Source organism: Protopterus annectens, chromosome 7.part0, assembly GCF_019279795.1.
Source record: "Protopterus annectens isolate FY-2018-M chromosome 7.part0, PAN1.0, whole genome shotgun sequence".
In the NCBI taxonomy this organism is placed as follows: domain Eukaryota; kingdom Metazoa; phylum Chordata; order Ceratodontiformes; family Protopteridae; genus Protopterus; species Protopterus annectens.
The window spans coordinates 1,714,978,705-1,714,998,355 of NC_056739.1; the positions used below are offsets into that span (position 1 = coordinate 1,714,978,705).

General features: G+C 39.3%; 1 protein-coding gene across 2 annotated transcripts in view; it reads left to right on the forward strand.

Moving 5' to 3' along the window:
• Positions 1-17,170, forward strand: part of GOLM2 (golgi membrane protein 2) — a gene marked incomplete at its 5' end in the record, with an annotated part of 949,689 nt that extends 932,519 nt beyond the window's left edge. For both annotated transcript variants that reach the window (XM_044078256.1, XM_044078257.1), the window contains 1 exon segment: positions 8,686-17,170. In XM_044078256.1, coding sequence (XP_043934191.1) covers positions 8,686-8,753 — 68 coding nt within the window.
• Positions 17,171-19,651: the final 2,481 nt, after the last annotated feature.

Sequence of the window (19,651 nt, forward strand, 5' to 3'; positions counted from 1 at the left end):
TATCATAGGCACAAGGATAAGGAAGTGAGTAGATAGATGCATAAGGCTTTCAGGAGGATAGGAACTATTAAGGAATAGGTTACTGTCTGAGATAGAGAGAGAGTAAAAGGTGGAATACAGTAGAGAGTATAGAAAGATTATGTGGGGTAGGAGCATTCCCATGTTGATGATAGGTAGGAGTGGAGTGATTTTTTAAAGGTAGGAAGGCTAGTGATGGTACGAATGGAGGGTGGGAGGGAGTTCCATAGGCGTGCTAGTGAAAAGGAGAGGAGGTTATGTCCTGGGGGACGATGAGGTCTATAGACTTCTATTAGGTTTTGTTTAGTAGATCTGAGAAATCTTTGAGTGTGGTGGATTTTAAAGGTAGTGGACAGGGAGGGACAGAGGGATGGTTGAAAAATGTGTTTGTGTGCATATGTTAGTTGCGTGTAGGAGAAGAAGTTGGGAAGTTCAAGCCAATTTAGTTTGTGGAGTGGTACACAGTGATGGGTTGAAGATTTATTGCTAGTGGCAAATTTGGCTATTTTATTATAACAGGTCGAAAGTTTTGTTTTGAGAGATGATTGTAGATTAGTTAAAAGAGGGGCACCATAAAGGAGGGGAGGGTAAGAGAAATGTGGTAGAGAGTGAGTTTGGTAGTAGGTGAGAGGAATTGTTTGTAATGGTACAGCAGGCCTAGTTTTTGGTGTTTTTTTTAATGTTTTGTAGTAGATGGGACTTGAAAGTAAGGTTATTATCAATTTGGACTCGTAGAAGCTTGGTTTCTGTTACCAGTTCAAGTGGGTTATTATTTTGACTGGTGATGGAGGATGGTTGTTGATCCAATGTGTTGGTTTTAGAGGGGGTGAATATCATTAGTTTTGATTTAGCTGCATTGAGTGCAAGATGGTTGTCTTTCATCCACTGTTCAGTGGTGGAGAAGGCATCTTGAGTCAGCTTTTGGAGAGTTGGAATGGAAGATGAAGCACAGATGATTGTAGAATCATCTGCATATTGGATGTTGTCAGCATAGGGGATAGAGTGATAGTAGTCATTTACAAAGATATTAAAGAGAAGGGGTCCTAATATGGAACCTTGTGGAACACCTGTGAGGGGTGTTTAGGAAAGAGAAGGATTTTTTCCACTTAGCTTGTTGCCTGTCTGAGAGATAGCTGGTGAACTAATTAAGAGCAGAAGGTGAAAGGTTTAGCTTAGAGAATTTAGTTAGTAGTAAGTTATGGGAGATAGTGTCAAAAGCTATGGAGAGATCAAGTAGGATGGTAGATACAGTGAGGCCAGAGTCTCTAGCCTTGTTCACATTTTCAAGGAATGATAGGAGGGCTGTCATAGTGCTGTGATTGGGATGGAAGCCGTGTTGAGTAGAAGTTAGTAGGTTGTTGTCTAGTAAGTAGGGAAGGAGTTGAAGGTGAATACATTTCTCTAAAATTTTAGAAATAGGAGAGAGGATAACGATGGGCTGGAAGTTGGTAATACTAGTATTATTTCCTCCTTTATGACGGGGAATTATAAAAGCCTTTTTCCAGATTTGAGGAACGTGACTTTCTTGGATGGAGCAGTTGATTAGGATACTAATTGGCAGGGCAATAGCATTTGCAGCTATACTGAGGAAGTGTGAGGGAATGTTATCAGGGGCATTGGTGCAAGGTTTTAGCTTTTTCAGGAGTTTTTTGATAGTGGAAGTAGGGATTGGTTCCAGGAAGAATCTAAGTGGTTGAGAGGTAGTAGGATGACAGAGTGGAGAAGGAGGAGGAGTAGGAGGGAGACAGGAGGAAGTTGGAGGTGGATGGTTGGAGGAAAAGGAAGAGGTTAGTTTGGAAATGCAGTCAGTGAAAAAAAGAGTTAAACTCGGTGGCAAGGTCATTGTCTTGTACGGTTGGGTTGGGGTTTGGGTTTTCAGTTGTACTGGGTTTTAAGTGGGAGGTTATACCTCTCCAGAAATTTTGTGGGTCATTTTTGTATTTACTTTGAAGAGAAGAGTAATAATTGTGACGGTCTGTTGTGATAAGCTTTTTTACTGAGTTATGAAGAGTTTTGTAGTCATTAAGAGTAGTGGGAGATTTGTGCTTCAGATAGCGTGCCCAGGCTTTATCTCTTAGTCGCATGGTTGTTAGTGTATTTTTAGTTAGCCAAGGGGTAGTTTGGTTTTTTATTCTTCTGGTTTTTAAGGGAGCATGTGTATCTAACAGGTTTAAGAAAGTGGAATTAAAGTGAGTGATAGCACTTTCCAGGGGAAGAGTTTTTAGTGGGTACCAGTTAAGGCATTTTAGGGAGTTAGAGAAGGCTTCTGGGTTGAAGTTTTTTTGGTCTCTGAAAGTGATGTTGTTATGAGAAACTTGTAGGGAAGAAGAGAGGCATGTGGCAAAGATGGGAAGGTGGTCGCTTAGGGAGTCAGGAAGAGTTCCACTATCAGGGTAACTGTGGGGGTGAGAGACTAATATCCAGTCTATAATACTGCCAGAAGAGAAATCTTTAGAGGGTCTAGTAGTGGAGTTGATGAGTTGAGTGAAGTTATACAGGTTGATGTTAATGGAGGGGGTATGGGATTGAATGGTGGATCAATTGATGTTAGTGTCTCCCATGATGATGGTTTCGTTAGAAATATTGGAAGAGAACCAGGAGAGGATATCTTCCAGTGTGGGGATATTGTTGCCAGGGGGAATGTAGAGTGAGGCTATGCATATATTTTTGTGTTTATTTAATCGAAGTAGGCCTATTATTAATTCTGCATTGTTGAGTTGAGGAATAGCTTTATTGTAAGGAGTAATGGATAGAGAGGATGAGTATAGTAGAGCTACACCACCTCCTTTTTGCTGGGTTCTGTCTGCTCTGATAATGGAGTAGTTGGCAGGAATTGTCTCCACATCTTTTATATGGGGTTTTAACCAGGTTTCAGATATGCCTAAGATATCTGGTTTATTATAGTGTAACCAGGCTTGAAGGTTTGGAGCTTTGTTTGCTAAGCTTTGTGCGTTTAGGGATGCTAGTCAAATGGATTTAGATGAAGGAGGGGAGGTGTTTGGGCCTGGGTTAGGATGTACATCCCCAGCTAAAAGTAGAGATGTTAGAATCTCTATTGTATAGTATGAGCTTTTGTGTTTTTCTCATAAATAGTAGAGGCTGTAAGAGATATGTTTGGTGGGGTGTGGGTAGTAGTTTTGAGTGAGATAAGTTTGAAGTGAAAGCAAAGATTGGGTTTGATAGGGTAAAGTGTAGGAGATATTGGTATGACTGAGTAGGGGTGAAGTAAGTTGAGAGAGGAGGTTGTGTGATAGAGTGGGGAGTGAGATAGCGTGTTAGGCTGGGTAAGGTAGTAGATGAAGGTTAGGTTAAGTAAGAGAAGTATTTGAATGGAGAAGAGTGTATACTTTGGATGCATGTTTGGGTTTTTTTGAGATATTTATAGTTAGTAGTAAGAGAGATTAGGGATGTGTGGTGTATTGAGTAAGGAGTTGTTGGGATCTGTGGTGGAGGGAAGTTGTGCAGGGGAGGGAATTAAAGGAGGAAGGGGTGGAGTTTAGTGGGAGAGGGAGTAGGTGTGGTTATGTGGGTATAAGTGTGGATGTGGTGAGGTGGGTGGAATTTGGGGGTAGGGTAGGGGAGCGGAGTGAGCCCATAGGGCGAACGGAGCGGGGAAGAATAGAAGGAAGAACCAGCAGCAGAAAAAGTATCAGCCACTGCAGCTGTGAAAGCAATATAAGCAGGTAAAGTATATGTATAAAAAGGTAAGATAAATAACTATCAGGAAAGAAACAGAGGGGCAAATTAGTTATGGTATTCCGTTCAGGGGTGGAAGAACCAGGATATAGTTGGAGAACAATGGCTCAAAAGGTACCTAGACAGCTACTTAGGAAGGGAGCCAAATAAAATAAAAGATATATTGCCCTATGGATGGTAGGTGCTCCCACCTAATGGTGAAATAGAGATAGGCAGGCTGAAAAGGGGGTGGAGGACACTTAACCTGTACTGAGAGAAATATGTAGGACTCAGTTGACCAGAGGAGGGGAGTAATGTCTTGTGGTCTGCGGTAGGCTGCTGACTCACTTACAAGGGAAGTTATAGGAAAATACAAACATTAAGTAGGTAGTTTGCAAAGACAGTAGTTGGTGTTAGGCTACCTACATTCCAAAAGTTACTCTGGGACAGTCTTCAGTAGTACTTCTTTAGTCCAACAATAACCAGCAACTTCCAGAGAAGAGTCAGAGGTATTGGCGGGGGGTATTCCTTAGGCTTTTGATGAATGGGGGGAGTTTTCTGGTGTGGAAATTCCAAAAGTTACTCTGGGACCGTCTTCAGTAGTACTTCTTTAGTCCAACAGTAACCAGCAATGTCCAGAGAAGAGTCAGAGGTATTGGCGGGAGGTATTCCTTAGGCTTTTGATGAATGGGGGGAGCTTCTGGAGAGAGTTTTCTGGTGTGGAAATTCCAAAAGTTACTCTGGGACCGTCTTCAGTAGTACTTCTTTAGTCCAGCAATAACCAGCAACTTCCAGAGAAGAGTCAGAGGTATTGGCGGGAGGTATTCCTTAGGCTTTTGATGAATGGGGGGAGCTTCTGGAGAGAGTTTTCTGGTGTGGAACAGGAGGCGAAGAACGAGCAGCACTACCGCAGGATCAGCACAGGGGGCGTCTTATCCCTAATTTAAAAATCAAATTAAAAATTTAGTTGGATGTAAATAGAGAAATACTAAGAGGAAATTTGCCCATTTTGTGGATGACATATGTCACCACATGATAAAAATTATATTTCATAAACTGAAATATTTTAGTGTAGCAGGATATAAAGTAAATGAAACAAAAACAAATTTTATAGTAGCAAGTTATGACCACTCCACAAAGGCGGCGCCTCTACGGACCCTGGTAATTACCACCCCATAAGCTTAACAAGTCTAGTCTGCAAAGCTATGGAGAGGATCATAATGGAGCTCATAAACAAAGATATAGGGGACTTGCAGACATTGGACCTGACCCAGTTTGGCTTTGTCAAGGGAAGATCATGCCTTTTGAACTTGGTCGACTTCTTCGAAACAGTCACCAAGGCCATTGATGAGGGAAAGGCAGTCCATAGAGCCTACCTTGACCTTGCAAAGGCTTTCGACACAATACCCCACTCGGGTATTGTAGAAAAACTTACCAGCTTAAATGTAAACCCATATGTCACAAGATGGGTTGCAAACTGGCTTAAGGACAGAACCCACAGGGTTAGAGTTGCTGGCGCTGTGTCAGACTCCAAGCCGGTTACAAGTGGTGTCCCACAGGGCTCGGTCCTTGGCCCCTATTGTTTGGCATCTACTTCTCAGAAGTACAGGCCAGCATGGGAGGACTTTGGCTGACAAAGTTTGCAGACGACTGCAAACTGGGCCATAGTGGAAAGTGCATCGGACATGAATATCCTTCAGAAGGGACTCACGGAAACAGATAGCTGGTGCCAGAGCCATGGCCTGAAGTTAAACGCCAAAAATGTATAGTCATACCCTTCGGGAAAAACAAGGTAACCCCAAGCTACCATATAGGTGGCAATCCACTAAGCACAGAAGAGGTTATCAGGGACCTGGGGACCCAGGTTGACAGTGGCCTTTCTTTTGACACTCACATTGCTAAAGTGGTTAGAAAGACCTTCTACATTGCCCACCTGATCATGAAGGGATTCACATCCAGATCTAGTGAGGTCATTGTTCCCCTGTACTCTTCACTTATCAGACCAATGATCGAGTACAATGCCCCATTCGGGATGTATCTCACCAGACATCTGCAGCAATTGGAGAGACCCCAAAAGTTCCTCACCAAAAGGATAAAGGGACTCCAAAATCTGTCATATGCTGCCAGATTGAAGAAACTCCAGCTCTATTCAGTCGCATACCGTCTGCTCAGAGGTGACATGTGCCTGACATACAAGGCCATGTCCAACCCGGAATTAATGGACATGCTCCACCTCAAAAATCCAAATCCACCAAAACCACTAGAGCAAGCGACTTAAACCTTAGCACGGATATAAATAGGGCGTGCTGGAGGGATAGATTTATCACTCAGAGACTCCTATGCTGTGGAATAAAATCCCGGTCCATGTGAGGCAGAGCACCTCGCTGACTCTGTTCAAGAGAAATCTAGACCTGTGGATGGGAGATCGTAGGTTTACCCCGGGAATCATCTCTGTGTCACTGCTGGACAGAGGCACAACAAACTAATGGGCACAGTATTTTTTCATATAAGGGGTGGCATAAGCCACAAAAATTTGGGCTAGGCTTATAAATGCCTTAGGGCAGATAGCCTAGTATAAACCTATGAAACCTATGAAACACATGACTTAGTATAAAGTTTCATCTTTATGTGGGGCCCTGACAAGAAAAGATGCTTAGGGATTTTTTTTTTTACTTTTTTAGTTTAAAACAGGATACTGAGCAAACAACAAAAGAAATTTGGGAAGAAATTGGCCAAAAGATGCAAGTAAGATAAGGCTATGGATATATGTGTGGACATTGACAATAAAATGCAAGCATTTAAGATGTTTTGGTCCCATTCCTACTTTATATAGGTCAGACTTGTGTGTCATATGTGTGTCACCTGAGACATCAGATACTGAAGAATATGAAAAAGGAAATTAAGGATTTTTTGGAGGGATAAATAAAGAGAAAGAGTTCAGTAGGAAAAACAAATACTAACAAAGGAGCAGGATGGCTTGTGGCTTCCACATTTAGAGGTATACAATGAGACTACACTGCTTAGATTAACATATTTGATTTAGGACTTGGCATATATGCCCAAATGGAAGCATGATGGGCATTGTGCTTGTTGAGGCAACGGCAAGATCACATTTGGGCAGAGTTAGGAAAGGAATATAAATAGTGTGATTTACAGCCACATATACATAAAACTGTTAAGCAAGTCTTAAAAGGAAGTTAGACCTTGGATAAAAAGAAGAACTGAGTAGGCTATACTATATGTAATAATGAGAAATACACAGGTGAAATGTTCTGAGAATTTGACAAAAATATAACTGATTATTTTGGGAGCAGACGAGAGATGAGGTAATAAAATGGGATGAAGCTAGTCAAAATCTTGGACTATTGAACTCTGATCAATATACAGATCTACTGTTAGAATTGAAAGAAAATATGCGAGTGCATTACAGTAAATTTGTTAAGCCACATGTAGTAGAATTTTAATTGAGGCCAGAACAGAAGTGACATACTGTAAGAGAGTAACAAGTACCGTATAGAAGATAACCATTTGAGAAAACAGTACAGTGTAAAATTAAAACTAGTGTGAAGTGAGTGGTTAAAACATTACAGATGATCCCTAGACATGCAACTAATTGAATTTTTGCAAGGAAATGTTTACTTCTATACCCCCATGAGACTTGAAATAAAATGTACCCACAGACTAGAGGCATATGATGGAGATGTCATTGTTCAGAAGGAAGTTCTTGGGAACATACATTTTGAGAATGTATGATGATGCTTCACTACAAAACTAAATTTAACAATATTCTAAGTCTTGTACTTGGAAAAAAAAATACCTGCAGTATAGATATGTTTTTTATAATTTAGTGTAAAATCTAATGTACTAAAGAGGTAAAAGCATTTCTATCTTTAGTGCTGATAGTGGCTAAGAAAGCCATAACTGGAAAATGGAAAACAGACAGACCATTAGTAAGAGAGAGAGAAAAAAATTATTACAGAGATTAAAATTTGGACCTGAGAAATATTATAGATCTGAAACGGAACATCCTAGTTTAGAAAAATGGGCCGTTGGGATTCAGTAATGGAAACTGAGCTTGAAAATGATATTTACACAGAACAAATCACCTCAGATGTTTATCTGTTTAATAAAGTAGACTATAATACAGGATATGAAGTTACTGTTCTAGGCATTAAGATTTGTGATATAGTGGAAATAAAGCAGTACGGCGACTAGTTAAGTCCTGATCTTGGATTGTATTGTAAATAGTTAACTTGCATGATTAAGTGTTTAAGGAGCAATGTTAAATCAAACTGGAGTGTAAGACTAAATAGAATAGTTTGCGGTATATGAATTTACATGTGTAACAATGACAAGTTATTGAAAGTTAAATGTAATCATTGATTGCCTGATATAAGGATAATTTATTAATATTATATAAACATATTATAAAAATAACAAATGCACCATCCTTGTGGATTGTACAGTATGTAAAATGAAAATGTAGTGATCAGTAAAATGTTACTCTATTAAAAAAAGAAAGAAAAGTTCATAAAAAATAATTGAAGGTGATATGGGTGGCTCTCCCCTTTAAGCTATACATCCTCCTGATGTCCATGAAGTGCAAAAGGATGTCTGCCATAAAGATGTACCAAACTTATAGATGTCAAGCCAGATGGACAGATATCCACCTGGCACTGTAGTCACATACGTGATGAATCATACTGCAGCAGTGGTCTAACTTCAACACCTGCAACTATGATAAACATTTTCTTATAACTGTACTTCATGGTTGTAAAGTCTGTTTTCTGTATATGTGCATGCGTTCCTCTTTATAAAATACATTTTGCCATAGTGGTTTGATTTTTATGTTTACATATAATATGGTATAATTTTGTTTTTATTTGTACATATTTCAATAAACATTTTAAGGGCCAAGCAGAATCAGAACAGGAAAAAAGTTATTAAATTATTACACCAAAATAAATTGCTGATTTTGTGTTTTAATTTCAGACGAAGAAAGAAAACCTGAGATGATCAATGCAGGAGAGTATGGAAAACATGCACCAGATGTTTTATAGACTGTCAGCTGTACGCATATGTATATGAACTGTATCAGTTTGGTGACATTTGACACTTTAATGACCTACAAGTCACAGTGGAAATGGTGATCACTGGAAGTACACCTTTCAAGATTTATGATGATCCTAAAGGCCCAGAGCTGCATTCCAAATAAAGTAGCAAAAACAAGAATGTAAATCTTCACTTGAAGTCCAAACTTGAGTTGTGCATTTTAAGTGATAGTCCAGAAGTGTTTGCTCTATTAGCAGCTGTAGTTTTCCTGACGTCTCTTAAGACAGCACATCCATTTTAAAGTAGCAATTTTTGCTAGTTGTGTGTGTTCTCAGCAACATTTTTTCAAGGAAAGTATACAACTTTTTTTATTATTAATTTTTGAAAGAAAATACTATGTTCTGAATTTTTAAACACTCCCTCATAATGTACTTTACCTGTCTTAAAAGTAAAGAAAAAACATATGGTACTGTAATGCTGTTAGACGCTCAACCATTTGTCAGTATTCGCCCAAATTATGAATCCAGTATCTGCTGTCAGAAGGCATCCTTGGTAGAAAGCTTTCTAAAAGATAAACAACTGTATTTTAATGGCATCATCATTATTATAGTTGTGTATATTTTGTAATATATTAAAAACTGTACTGACTGTAGATAGGTAATGTCATTTATATCAGAGAAGTGGCAGTATTTACTACTAACAACTACTGCTACTTTTAAATGGTACTAATTATTGGATCTTAGATCTGATCACTTGTCCTCTGTATTCTGCCCAACTGCAAGATTCGCAGTACCAGTGTTTACTACATCCATGCCTGCTGTTGCCCACACAATTGACCCTGTGCTTGCTGGGTTTCTGGGTGTAGTTGCAAGCACAATTCAGTTCATTCTTAGCACCCGTACTATTTTGAACTCTTCCTAGCTGTCATTACAGAAAAATGTCTTTGTGCATTGCTGAAAAAATACATATATATGTAGGCCTTAACTAGCCATGGGTAATGTGGTCACTGTTAAACTCTGTTGTCTTGAGCATTTTCACAGCATTATATTTTAGTACTGTTGATTGCTGCTTATACCATACAAAGTATGACATGTTTTTGCCACCATCTAACTCGTCTAGATGTAGTCAGAAGAGGATTCAAGGAAAAAGCATCACTCTGAAGACTGTACATATTTCCAGGGTGTCTGACAAGCCTGAAACATAGATGTTGGATGATGAGTTAAAAGTTAGGTATGTCTTATCCTGCTGTCAGAATCTGGCAATTTTTTCTGTAAAATCCTGCATTCTGAGTTGTCTGCCTGCACATACCAGCATACAATATGATTTAACATGCTGACTTCATAAACACTTGCATCCCCAGAATCCACCTGTTCTTGGCCATTCACACAGCTTGGATAGTGATCCTTGTCTGTAAAGTACTACATTTGCATGCCTACATCAATGTATTAAGTGTGTGTGGCCATCAAATTGTCAGCCAAGACCAGCATTGCAGCTGTACTGTCTCTGGGGTCAGCTACTACAAATAGAGGTTAAGCTCTAGGACTTAAAGTTGAAAAAGGCAAGAGTTGTCAGCCTACTTTACGACCAAGAAAATGGCTGCAGTTAACTGTTTGCCTGATGAGTGGCACGAGGGTCCTCCGTTCAACCCTGGTAGAAGTCAAAGCATTTCCATAAGGATAAACACCTTAAAGAATAGATTTAAATGTGACCTTCCTCAAAGAAGATTTGTTTAAGTCATTGTCTTCCAAACCCTGCAGATGGTGATTTTGCTCTCAGCTGGTGAAGGCTCAAGTCCAAACCAGTCCTTTGTTGAGGATGATGAAATTGTGAGAGATGCATTCCTTGAGTCCCACCCTGTAAAATACATTCCCATGTTCTCTTGCACTGTCTACTCCCAAATAATTGACTGTAGTCCATGGTCTACCAACCTGATCCTGGCAAGCATTCCCGTGAGTTATCCTGTCACATATAGGTAGTATAGAAGACCAAAGAAACTCATCCTGGGATAGACTCCCAGGCCCACGAGTTTGGCAGGTCCTGGCTGAAGAAAATTCAGCAGGTAGTCCTATGACAGGGATTGCAACTTGGTGCCTAGACATCAAACAAATGTTTGTTGTTTTACTGGGAGCTTGAGTTAGAGGGGCACACCATTTAGGTATGAAGTCTGAAACTTGTCACTTCCCAGATACACTTCCTTTGAATAAGATGTGGTCGAGAACTGGTTTCTATTCACCCTGCTTGTTAGTTGCCTGCTTATCTTTTTGTGAGACTGCATTTGAGCTTACTCCAGTAGGTAGTATGGGGAAGTGTGGTACCTCCTGCCACTCTGTTTCCTATGATGATTTGAAGGATCCTGAATTGTTAAGGAAGAAACTAGAGGAGTTCCGTGTTATACCTTCCAGGAACCGGTCTTTCTTTGTCATCAAGGCAGCTTAGAGGCATTTATATTCTAGTCTTTCAAGTCAGTACCCTCTCCAAGCCATTGACTAAGTGAGCAAAGCAGCTAGGTATCTGCGTGAGTTCTGTGCTCCAACATCGGTACTGGAGACCACAGCATTTTGCCACCTTGACACCTAACAGAGAGTCTATAGCTTTGGACAGATATGACAAGAAGGTGTGTGTGTGCATGTATGTGTACATACTCCTGTAAAATGTAGGTGCTTAAGATCCTCCACTATTCGTTTCACTTTTCCCAGTTCCAGTCTTACCTGTTTGGGAGGCTGTGGATAGGCTGAAGGACCTCCTTCAATTTGATTTCAAGGAAGATTTTTATGAGCCTGTGTACATCTTTGACATTATACAATCATGCATCTCATTGTAATTTTGACTGTTATGTTTTGACTAGGGCTGCAAACTCAAATGTGTGCCAATGCAGGATAGCATGGTTATTGTTGTCCTCTTTGAAGATGGAACTGTGGAACAAACACTGGGATATTATTTTTTAGGAGGGCATATCTCTTTGTCCAGCTTCACCGATCTCTGTTGAGAGAGATCTTTATTTGGTTAGAGTTGGACTGACTTCCTTCTCAGTTCTTAGCTCTTGGAATGAGCTAAGGAAGTCATGACTTTGGCTAACTGGATGATGGTCAAACATGTGGTCCAGGTTGAGGTGACGTCCGTGATCTTTTTGTTGCTATTTGCATGCCTGAAGTTTTGGATTCTGCAGTGGACTGTGCAGAGTTTATGCCTTCTGAGCCACCACACACTCATGGATTGTCACAAGGCCCTGGAATGAACGATTTCCACCTTCCTTCTGGAGTTATTACCTTTTTGCAGCAGAATGAGTCACACATTTTGGTGATGGAAGCTTTACTTGCAAGCTGGAGAACTCAACTATGCTGCTGATCCTTCCTGCAGTAAATGCCTTGGATAAGAAACTGCTCCTGAGGACTGTCTCTGTCTTGTCACAGTTTGTCATGAGGTTACAAAGTCATATATCCTGTACAGGTAGACATTTCTTTTCTGGTTAGGTCCAAGCAATATCATTCTCCCAGCTGTTTAGTTCCCAAGAGATTGAGTAAGCTGGCAGACACAGTTGTCAGTCCTCTAGTCATCTTCTGAAGTTGTAAATTTTAGGTAATGGTTCTGATCAGGATCTTCTATCCAGAGACAGACATATTTGGCACAAGCTACTTTCCCTTTTTTTGATTGTTGCAAAAGGTCAGGGAATGATGTTTCTGCAAAATTTCCTATTGATTTCACCCCTTATCTGAAAGTTTTAGGAAGAAAAAAAAAAAAAAGAGTTCACCCTCCTGTAATGAGCATTGAACTTGGTGGAATTAAAGTTCATTAAATTTTCAATTTTCTTGGTAGCCTTCATTTGTGCATTTAGGATTCTAGAGCTTCAATCCCTTGTTTAATCTCCATGTTTCCTTTGTGGTGACAGCAACCCAGGGAGAAAACGCATCTTGGATGTGCTCTTGTGGTACCAGAACCATATGCATTAGTTTGGGAAGACACACCAATTGTTCATGTCCTTCTATTCTGAAAGGGAAAGGATAGTGGTTGCCAAGCAGAGACTTTCAAGTGGATTGTCAACTGCAGTATTTTTCTTGTCAGGTGGCTAATCACCCACTGACACATGCTGTAGTCATAGCTCATTCCATTAGAGGAGTGGTTGCCTCTAGTGTATGCTTCAAGGATATTTGCTTTATAGACACCTGTGCTATGACCATTTGGTGTTCAGTGCACATCTCTGCTGAGAATTATTGTCTTAACCTTGGCTTGGGGAGCCATGTTGCATTTGGGAAGTCATTACTCTAGGACTCTGCTATCATGGTCCTGTACTTTTCCATTTCTTCAGCTATTTTTGTCATGTGGGTAGCTCGTAGTGCTTCATCCCAATCAAGGATCCGTCAAAAATAGTCTCTGAAGTTTGATGTATTCAGTATGTTGTACTGTGTCAGTCAATGAGAGGAACGTCCTTGTTTGATCAGAAATACTGTCCTTCTATGAACAAATGGCTATTGCACCAGCTGCACCTGTGGGAATTCTTTGTAAGTCAGGCAAGTACATTTTTATATTAAAGGTGTACTTATTTAAGTGTGAAACCTTAATTATTTCTTGATTTGCAGGAAAGTACTTGTTAGTGGGATGGAGACGTTCACTTAAGTAGTCATGTTATGTTTTGATATGTATCGTGTGATGTGTGGTATCCCCATACCTGTGATTTAACAGAAAACAGTGCTGAATTCTGATTGTTAAATATCTATTTCTAACCCAAAACCCATCAAGGAGTGGATCCTTTCGTAGATTATCTGGTACAGTAATAACATACCTAATTATTTCAGGCTTAAAGCCCCTTGGTTGGTCTACTTGAATTCAGTAAAAATGAGTTGGTTGAGTACCAACTCAGTAAAATCAATTCTGCAAAAAATAATCAGTTGCAATACATCAAAAGCAGCAGTCTTAAAGGTGGACAGTTTACAGACCACAGTTGGCAAAAGAAGCCAATAATAAATTTAATTTTGTTAATGCTAATGTTGCAGTCCCCGAGATGATGTAATTAAGAGATTGTGGGTGACTGAAATTCCCGTTATGAGGGTTGCATGGTGCTTAGTCCTATAGAAATGCTTTTGGACACTATATTTTTCCTTTTGGTCTGTAGTTTAAAACTCACTTATAGGTGAGTGCATTTTTATGGAAATGGATTCATCAAGTTGGCACTTGTCAAACTGAGTTTCATGGAATAGAAATAGTCCACCATCACCCTGGCCTTAGATATTTTCAGTGTTTTAAGAATGCAGCAGCCCTTGCCTTCTCATCACTAACTGTCCTGATTACTATCATAGTTGTTCTTCTGGGATGTTGAACAGTCTCCTGCCTCACAAGAGTACAAGGAAAATGACACTTCCCTGCTTCCCCACACCATCCTTGAGAGTAAGCCTTGGTGGTATTTGTTGAGCTACACACTTGACCTGTAGTAGTTGTGGACATTTCTTGCTTATGGTGTTATCTGAGCCATTTCTCTACTGTTAAAGTAGGACCAGATCCCAGTGCCAAGGAGCCCCTCCCATAGTGATGGTATACTGTTGATCAAATGATTTTCATTATAACAACCATTGCAGTAAGAATTCATATTAATGAGAGACAACTTTAGGGAAATATTCCTCCAGACTGATCATTTTGTAAAGTCAGATGTTATAGTGGTGGGTGGCTGCAGTCTTTTATCATGACCTTTGGGAGGTAGCCCAGTTATAAGAGAGTGCACCATGCATCCTACCATTTTTTTTCACCTAAAGTAGGTGGTCTTTTTTTTTTACAACACAAATTTTGTGTACAGACTGTTCTTCACATCGTCTTTTAATAGCGATTCCTAAAATGATGTTTTCGGAGAACTTAAGTTTTCTTGCAGCCATCAGAGTCCTCTTTAAAATTCCCATCTTCATTGTGTCTTCTTTTTAAGAGAGAGTCATGATGCTGGCAGTTGTGAGCACTATGCTACCTTTAATGAAATTTGTACTGAGAACTAGGAATGTGCAGTCTTTTCTTTACCTCCAGAGTTTAGTAGCTCATTTTCTTCTCCAGTTAGTCAGTCAGATGAATTTAGGTATGCATTAAACATCTGTCTCAAAAGTCTTACAGATGCAAAGGAGTTTGTGGAGTCTTCTGGGGAAAAGTAGGTAAGAAGCAAAAAGTCATAGGATCTTCTGTGGGAGACATTCAAGGACAGATGCCACTAACTTCAGGGGGCTAACATGGTTATACCACGATTGTTGTTCCTCTTCTACTGCTGGTATCAAGATTCAGTTTCTCGGCCTCTACTTTCCTAGCAGATCACTGTTTCAACAGTGGGTTCCAGAAGAGGATGTAGCATTTGAATTGGCTGCTTTATATCCTGGTATGGTATTACTCTTTGTTCCTTATCACCTGATGGAGGATTAAAATAGTGCATCCCCAAAGAGCAGTTATCTCAGGAATGTTTCACTTTTTCACTGGGTAATTTCCCATCTAGAGTGGCTGAGACATCCTGGAACTGGGCACTAATAAAGCAGATATCAATTTCTTTGCTGACTTTATTTCATAGGCGGTGGCTGTCCAAGAGCCAGACAGCCTGCATTGAGGTATCTGAGAATCAAACAGTGATTTCTAAATACATACAAATTTCTTGTTTTTGAATGTAAACGGTCTGTACAGTACCACTGTTCACCAGGCAACACAAGCTTTAATATTTCCAAAGTCACCAATTTTTGGAACTCCTGCACTAGAACGAGAGTGCCACACCCCTCCATCGCCATGTCCAGAGAAGAAGACCTCAACATAAACTGACCAGACTGGGTCCACCATTGGACTAGACACTATTTCTGGGGTTGAGAATACTCGCCTTGTTCTCTTCCAAAAGACCTGTCATTTGGAGGTGCCTTGAACCTGATGAAGGATCATTTTAACTGGACCACAAAAAAAATATCACCAGTTAAATATCACTAGGGGGACTTGTTTTGCACCATAAGCAGTGTGGGGGTTGGGGGGCAGAGGTACCCAGCAATAAAAGTGTGCAAGATGTATCCTATTCTGTTTCTTTTCTGCTGCTTCTGTTAGAACTATGTCAACAGCAAATAGATTGGCTGCAGCTACGTGGTCTACAGTCTATACCTTCATTTAACATGTCTGGACCCTCAATTGAGAATTTGTGCACCTCTTGTCTTCATGGCCTCCTTTGCATGATTGTTTTGGGTTTCAGCTTCCTTCTAGATTTTTCAGAGCCTTATTTCATAATTTCTCCCATTGGTTGGACCCAGATTATAAGTGAGTTTATAACTACTGATGTATACCTGTCATTTCTGAACATCTTGGAGACGAATGTCTTGAATGGGTCCTCTGTCTCCCTCTCTCTGCCCCTCTTCTAGTCTGGTTAAGCTTAGGAAATTAAACTTCTGTATCTAAGTTTTGGTTGGATTCCCAGGTTGTGGGAAGTTTGTGATTTAGTAAGTCTCCCAAATTGGTATAATTTTTGCAAGAATGTGTTATGAAGAAGAGTCAGAAGTGGATATTGTGATAAGTGTAGTCCTTAAGGATCCATGATGAATTGACAAAAGCAGTGAGTGGCCAGAACCACAGAAAGACACAAAAACATGCCTCCATATTTAAACATACTAACTCTATGACTGCACACCCACCAGAGAAACTACAAACTTCATGACAGCAAAAATCATGTTTCCCATCCCACTGTGTAATATTCAGCTGCTAAAAAACAGATATTTCAGCCAAGTCTGCACTTCACAACCTAAAGTTATGCCAAATGTCCTGCTGCTCCAGTCTCCATCAACATACTATTAAAAAAAAGTGATGCTATAGGCATCAAATGTGTCAAACAGAAGAAAAGAGTAGAATAGTGGTGCAGTCTTGCTTCCTTCAGCTTCCGCCTAAATGTGTGTAACTCTGAGCAAGTCACTTACCAGACGCCACACCCAAGTGTGAAAAAGGTCCATGAAAATCAGTGCTCTATAAATAAATAGAAATTGTTTTCTATAAAGGAAATTGTGTGTGTAGTCTGATATTACAGATTTGACAAACATGGATGCAACAAAATCTCCTGTTCACACTCCTTATTCCAAGTGCAGGGGCTGCTACATGGACCAAGGGCAGCAGAGCTGTCATGAATGCTGGAGTTTATAATTTCGCAAATGGACATTATAAAAAGGACAAAACATGAGACAGGAATTAAACTTTTTCAAGATAATCAGATATGATCAGTACATACATTACAACTTTTTTTGCAGTTTACATCACAAAAAAATACATGATTTTTAAGTATTTCTTCGATTTTATATGTAGACTGAAAAGCAGATTCTTGCTACATGTAACAGCATAATGTGGCCTAATATAAGTATATCTGAAAGTAATTAAGATGTATGTGTCTAGGGATGAAGAGTATCACAAAATGTTTAATTTACTTGGTTATTAAAGGCAGTAGTTGATGGGTGAATTGGTGTATATGTCCTGTTTTATTCCTTTCATTTCTGTGCATAATCAGTTGACTTCATGAATTTCAGTAAGAAGGTATATAATTTTAATGTGCTATAACTTAAGTAGTAGTAATATTGTGGTGTCGGTGATGGGAGAAACTGAGTAGTACAACCATGAAACTCATTTTTAAGTTCTAGTCCTAGCTTCACATTTTGGAATAAATATTTTCTAAGGCAGAAAATTAATACTGAAAAACTGACAAGGTAGACATTGAAGACCCTGTAATTTGATGATGTGGCATAAAATGGTTTTCTTGAGATAACTGCCACAGCAGATTTGTGTGAGTAAATTAGATATGTTTGTATACTAATGCAGGTTTCTTTTTTTTCCTCCATGTAATTTTATCAAGAAATTTATTTATAGTGTTTTAATAATCCTTCATTCAGGTACAAAGCAAACTGTATGCACTTTTTATGAGGCCTGATGGCTTGTGAAATGTGGAAGCAGCTGGAAACTGTTTTGAAAGAAGTAACACTCCAGTTTATTTTTTTCTGAGCTGGCAACTGTTTATGGTACTAAGAACAAACCAGTTATTTCTTTTCCCTATGGTTTAGTTTCTCCATGTCTTTTGGGTTTCTAATACTGTGATGGAAATGAACCTCATTCCTAAGTCAAAGTATGATTAAAGTTCATGAAATTAGTATTGTTTCAATCTTTGATATTAGCATGAAGTGCTCTTCGCAGCACCCACATGTGCCCAGAATTCTTCTGTAATTCATTCTTTTTTTAAAAGAAGACCTATTGCTGCTACTACAGTTGGAACTGTCCGAGTATCCTTCTTCCACATTGCCGTCATTTCTGGTTGCAAGTCCTGGTATTTTATGACTTTGTCTCTCTTTGTACATAAGACGGTATAGTCACTGGGTGCAGCAGTTTCAATGATCAATGCTACTTTGTCTTCTTTTTGTGTGCTACTGTACCTGGTTTCCTCGCATCTATTTTTTGAACTGTTGGTAGTGGCTGATCCCATGTGATATATAAACGTCATCATTTTCTATAATGCTTTGCGGCTCATGTTTCCAATGCTTCTCAGCTACTTCAATATTATAATGTCTTGCCACATTATTATGCCTTTCAGTATACAGTCCTTCTGCCATTAGTGTATCACACCCAGCAACAAGATGTGTGACTGTTTCTAGTTCTGTTTTACAAAACCTGCATTAGTCTGTTTCTACCAAATGTTCAATGGACTTTGTAAACCAACATGTACATAGTCCATTTTCCTAGGCTGCCAATATCATCCTTTTGTCTTTTGGTTTAAATTCACCTCTCCTTAACCATTCCTGCATTTGGTCCTGGTTGATAGGTTGTTCCAAGAGTTTTCTGTACTTGTAACTATATTTTATGCATTTTCCACATGTATTGCCTTCTTCCTTCACCTTATCATCTTCTGTTTTTTTGTTGGTACATTCAGTTGCCGCCTGATTTTTTATCTACTTCTGATTTGATTTCCTTTCCCACTTGATGCCGATATGCATCTGCTAAACTAAGCAGGGAAGTCATCTTAGACTTGTTTTCCACATGTTTTAAAACTTTTACTATGTTTGGGTCTTGTGAAGTCAGCAGGTATGTATGCAATCCTACAATTGCAGATCTGTACATGTAATCCATCTCAAGGAGCCCCATACCCCGTTCAGAACAGGGAATAATTTTTGTATACACTGATTTTTGTAAATCATTTGACAAGCATGAAGCGTTTTTCCTGTCAAACTGATCCAGTACCTTGTGGGGTCAGTCACAGTCCAAAACTGTAAGTTAAGACCGGAAGAGCAAATTGGTTTATAGCCTGGACTTTGTTCCTAGATGTCAGAGCTGTATTCAATATTCCTAAGTTTTACTTGCATTTGTTCATGTTTTATTCTTGATTCTTCATGAATTCACAAATATTAATGCACTTAGTCTTGTTCAAGTTGTTTTATATCACATTCCTGGCCCAGACTAATATTTTCTTGGTGCTGCTTTCCTGCTTTAAATGTTGCTTTTACACATTAATCAAGACCAAATTATATTGTTATATCATCTGAAAAAGTTTTGACCACTTGCAGTTGCTTTCAGTTCCTCATATGAACTGTACAGTTTTTAAATCATCCACAAAAAGAAGATTAAGAAGTCTTTACACTTGTTTTCTGGGAGCCAAATTGTAGCAATAATGTAATCTGTTGAGTAGACAACTTAATGGGTTAAGGGCAAGACAAAAGAGCACTTTGAATCGTTATCCTTGGAATAATAATTTACCTTTTATCAGGGCTTAATTGCAAAGTGGTTTGCCACCTGTTTCATGGTCGCTGTAATCGGTCAGTGTAGGGTGTATCTTATACGTTTGTAAACACTTTTTTTATCCATGAATGTGGGATGTTGTCAGATGCTTTTTTGTGGTCTGTCGATGCCATCATTAGATTCTTCCCCTTTTTACAGTTCTCTGTTATAACATTAACAACAA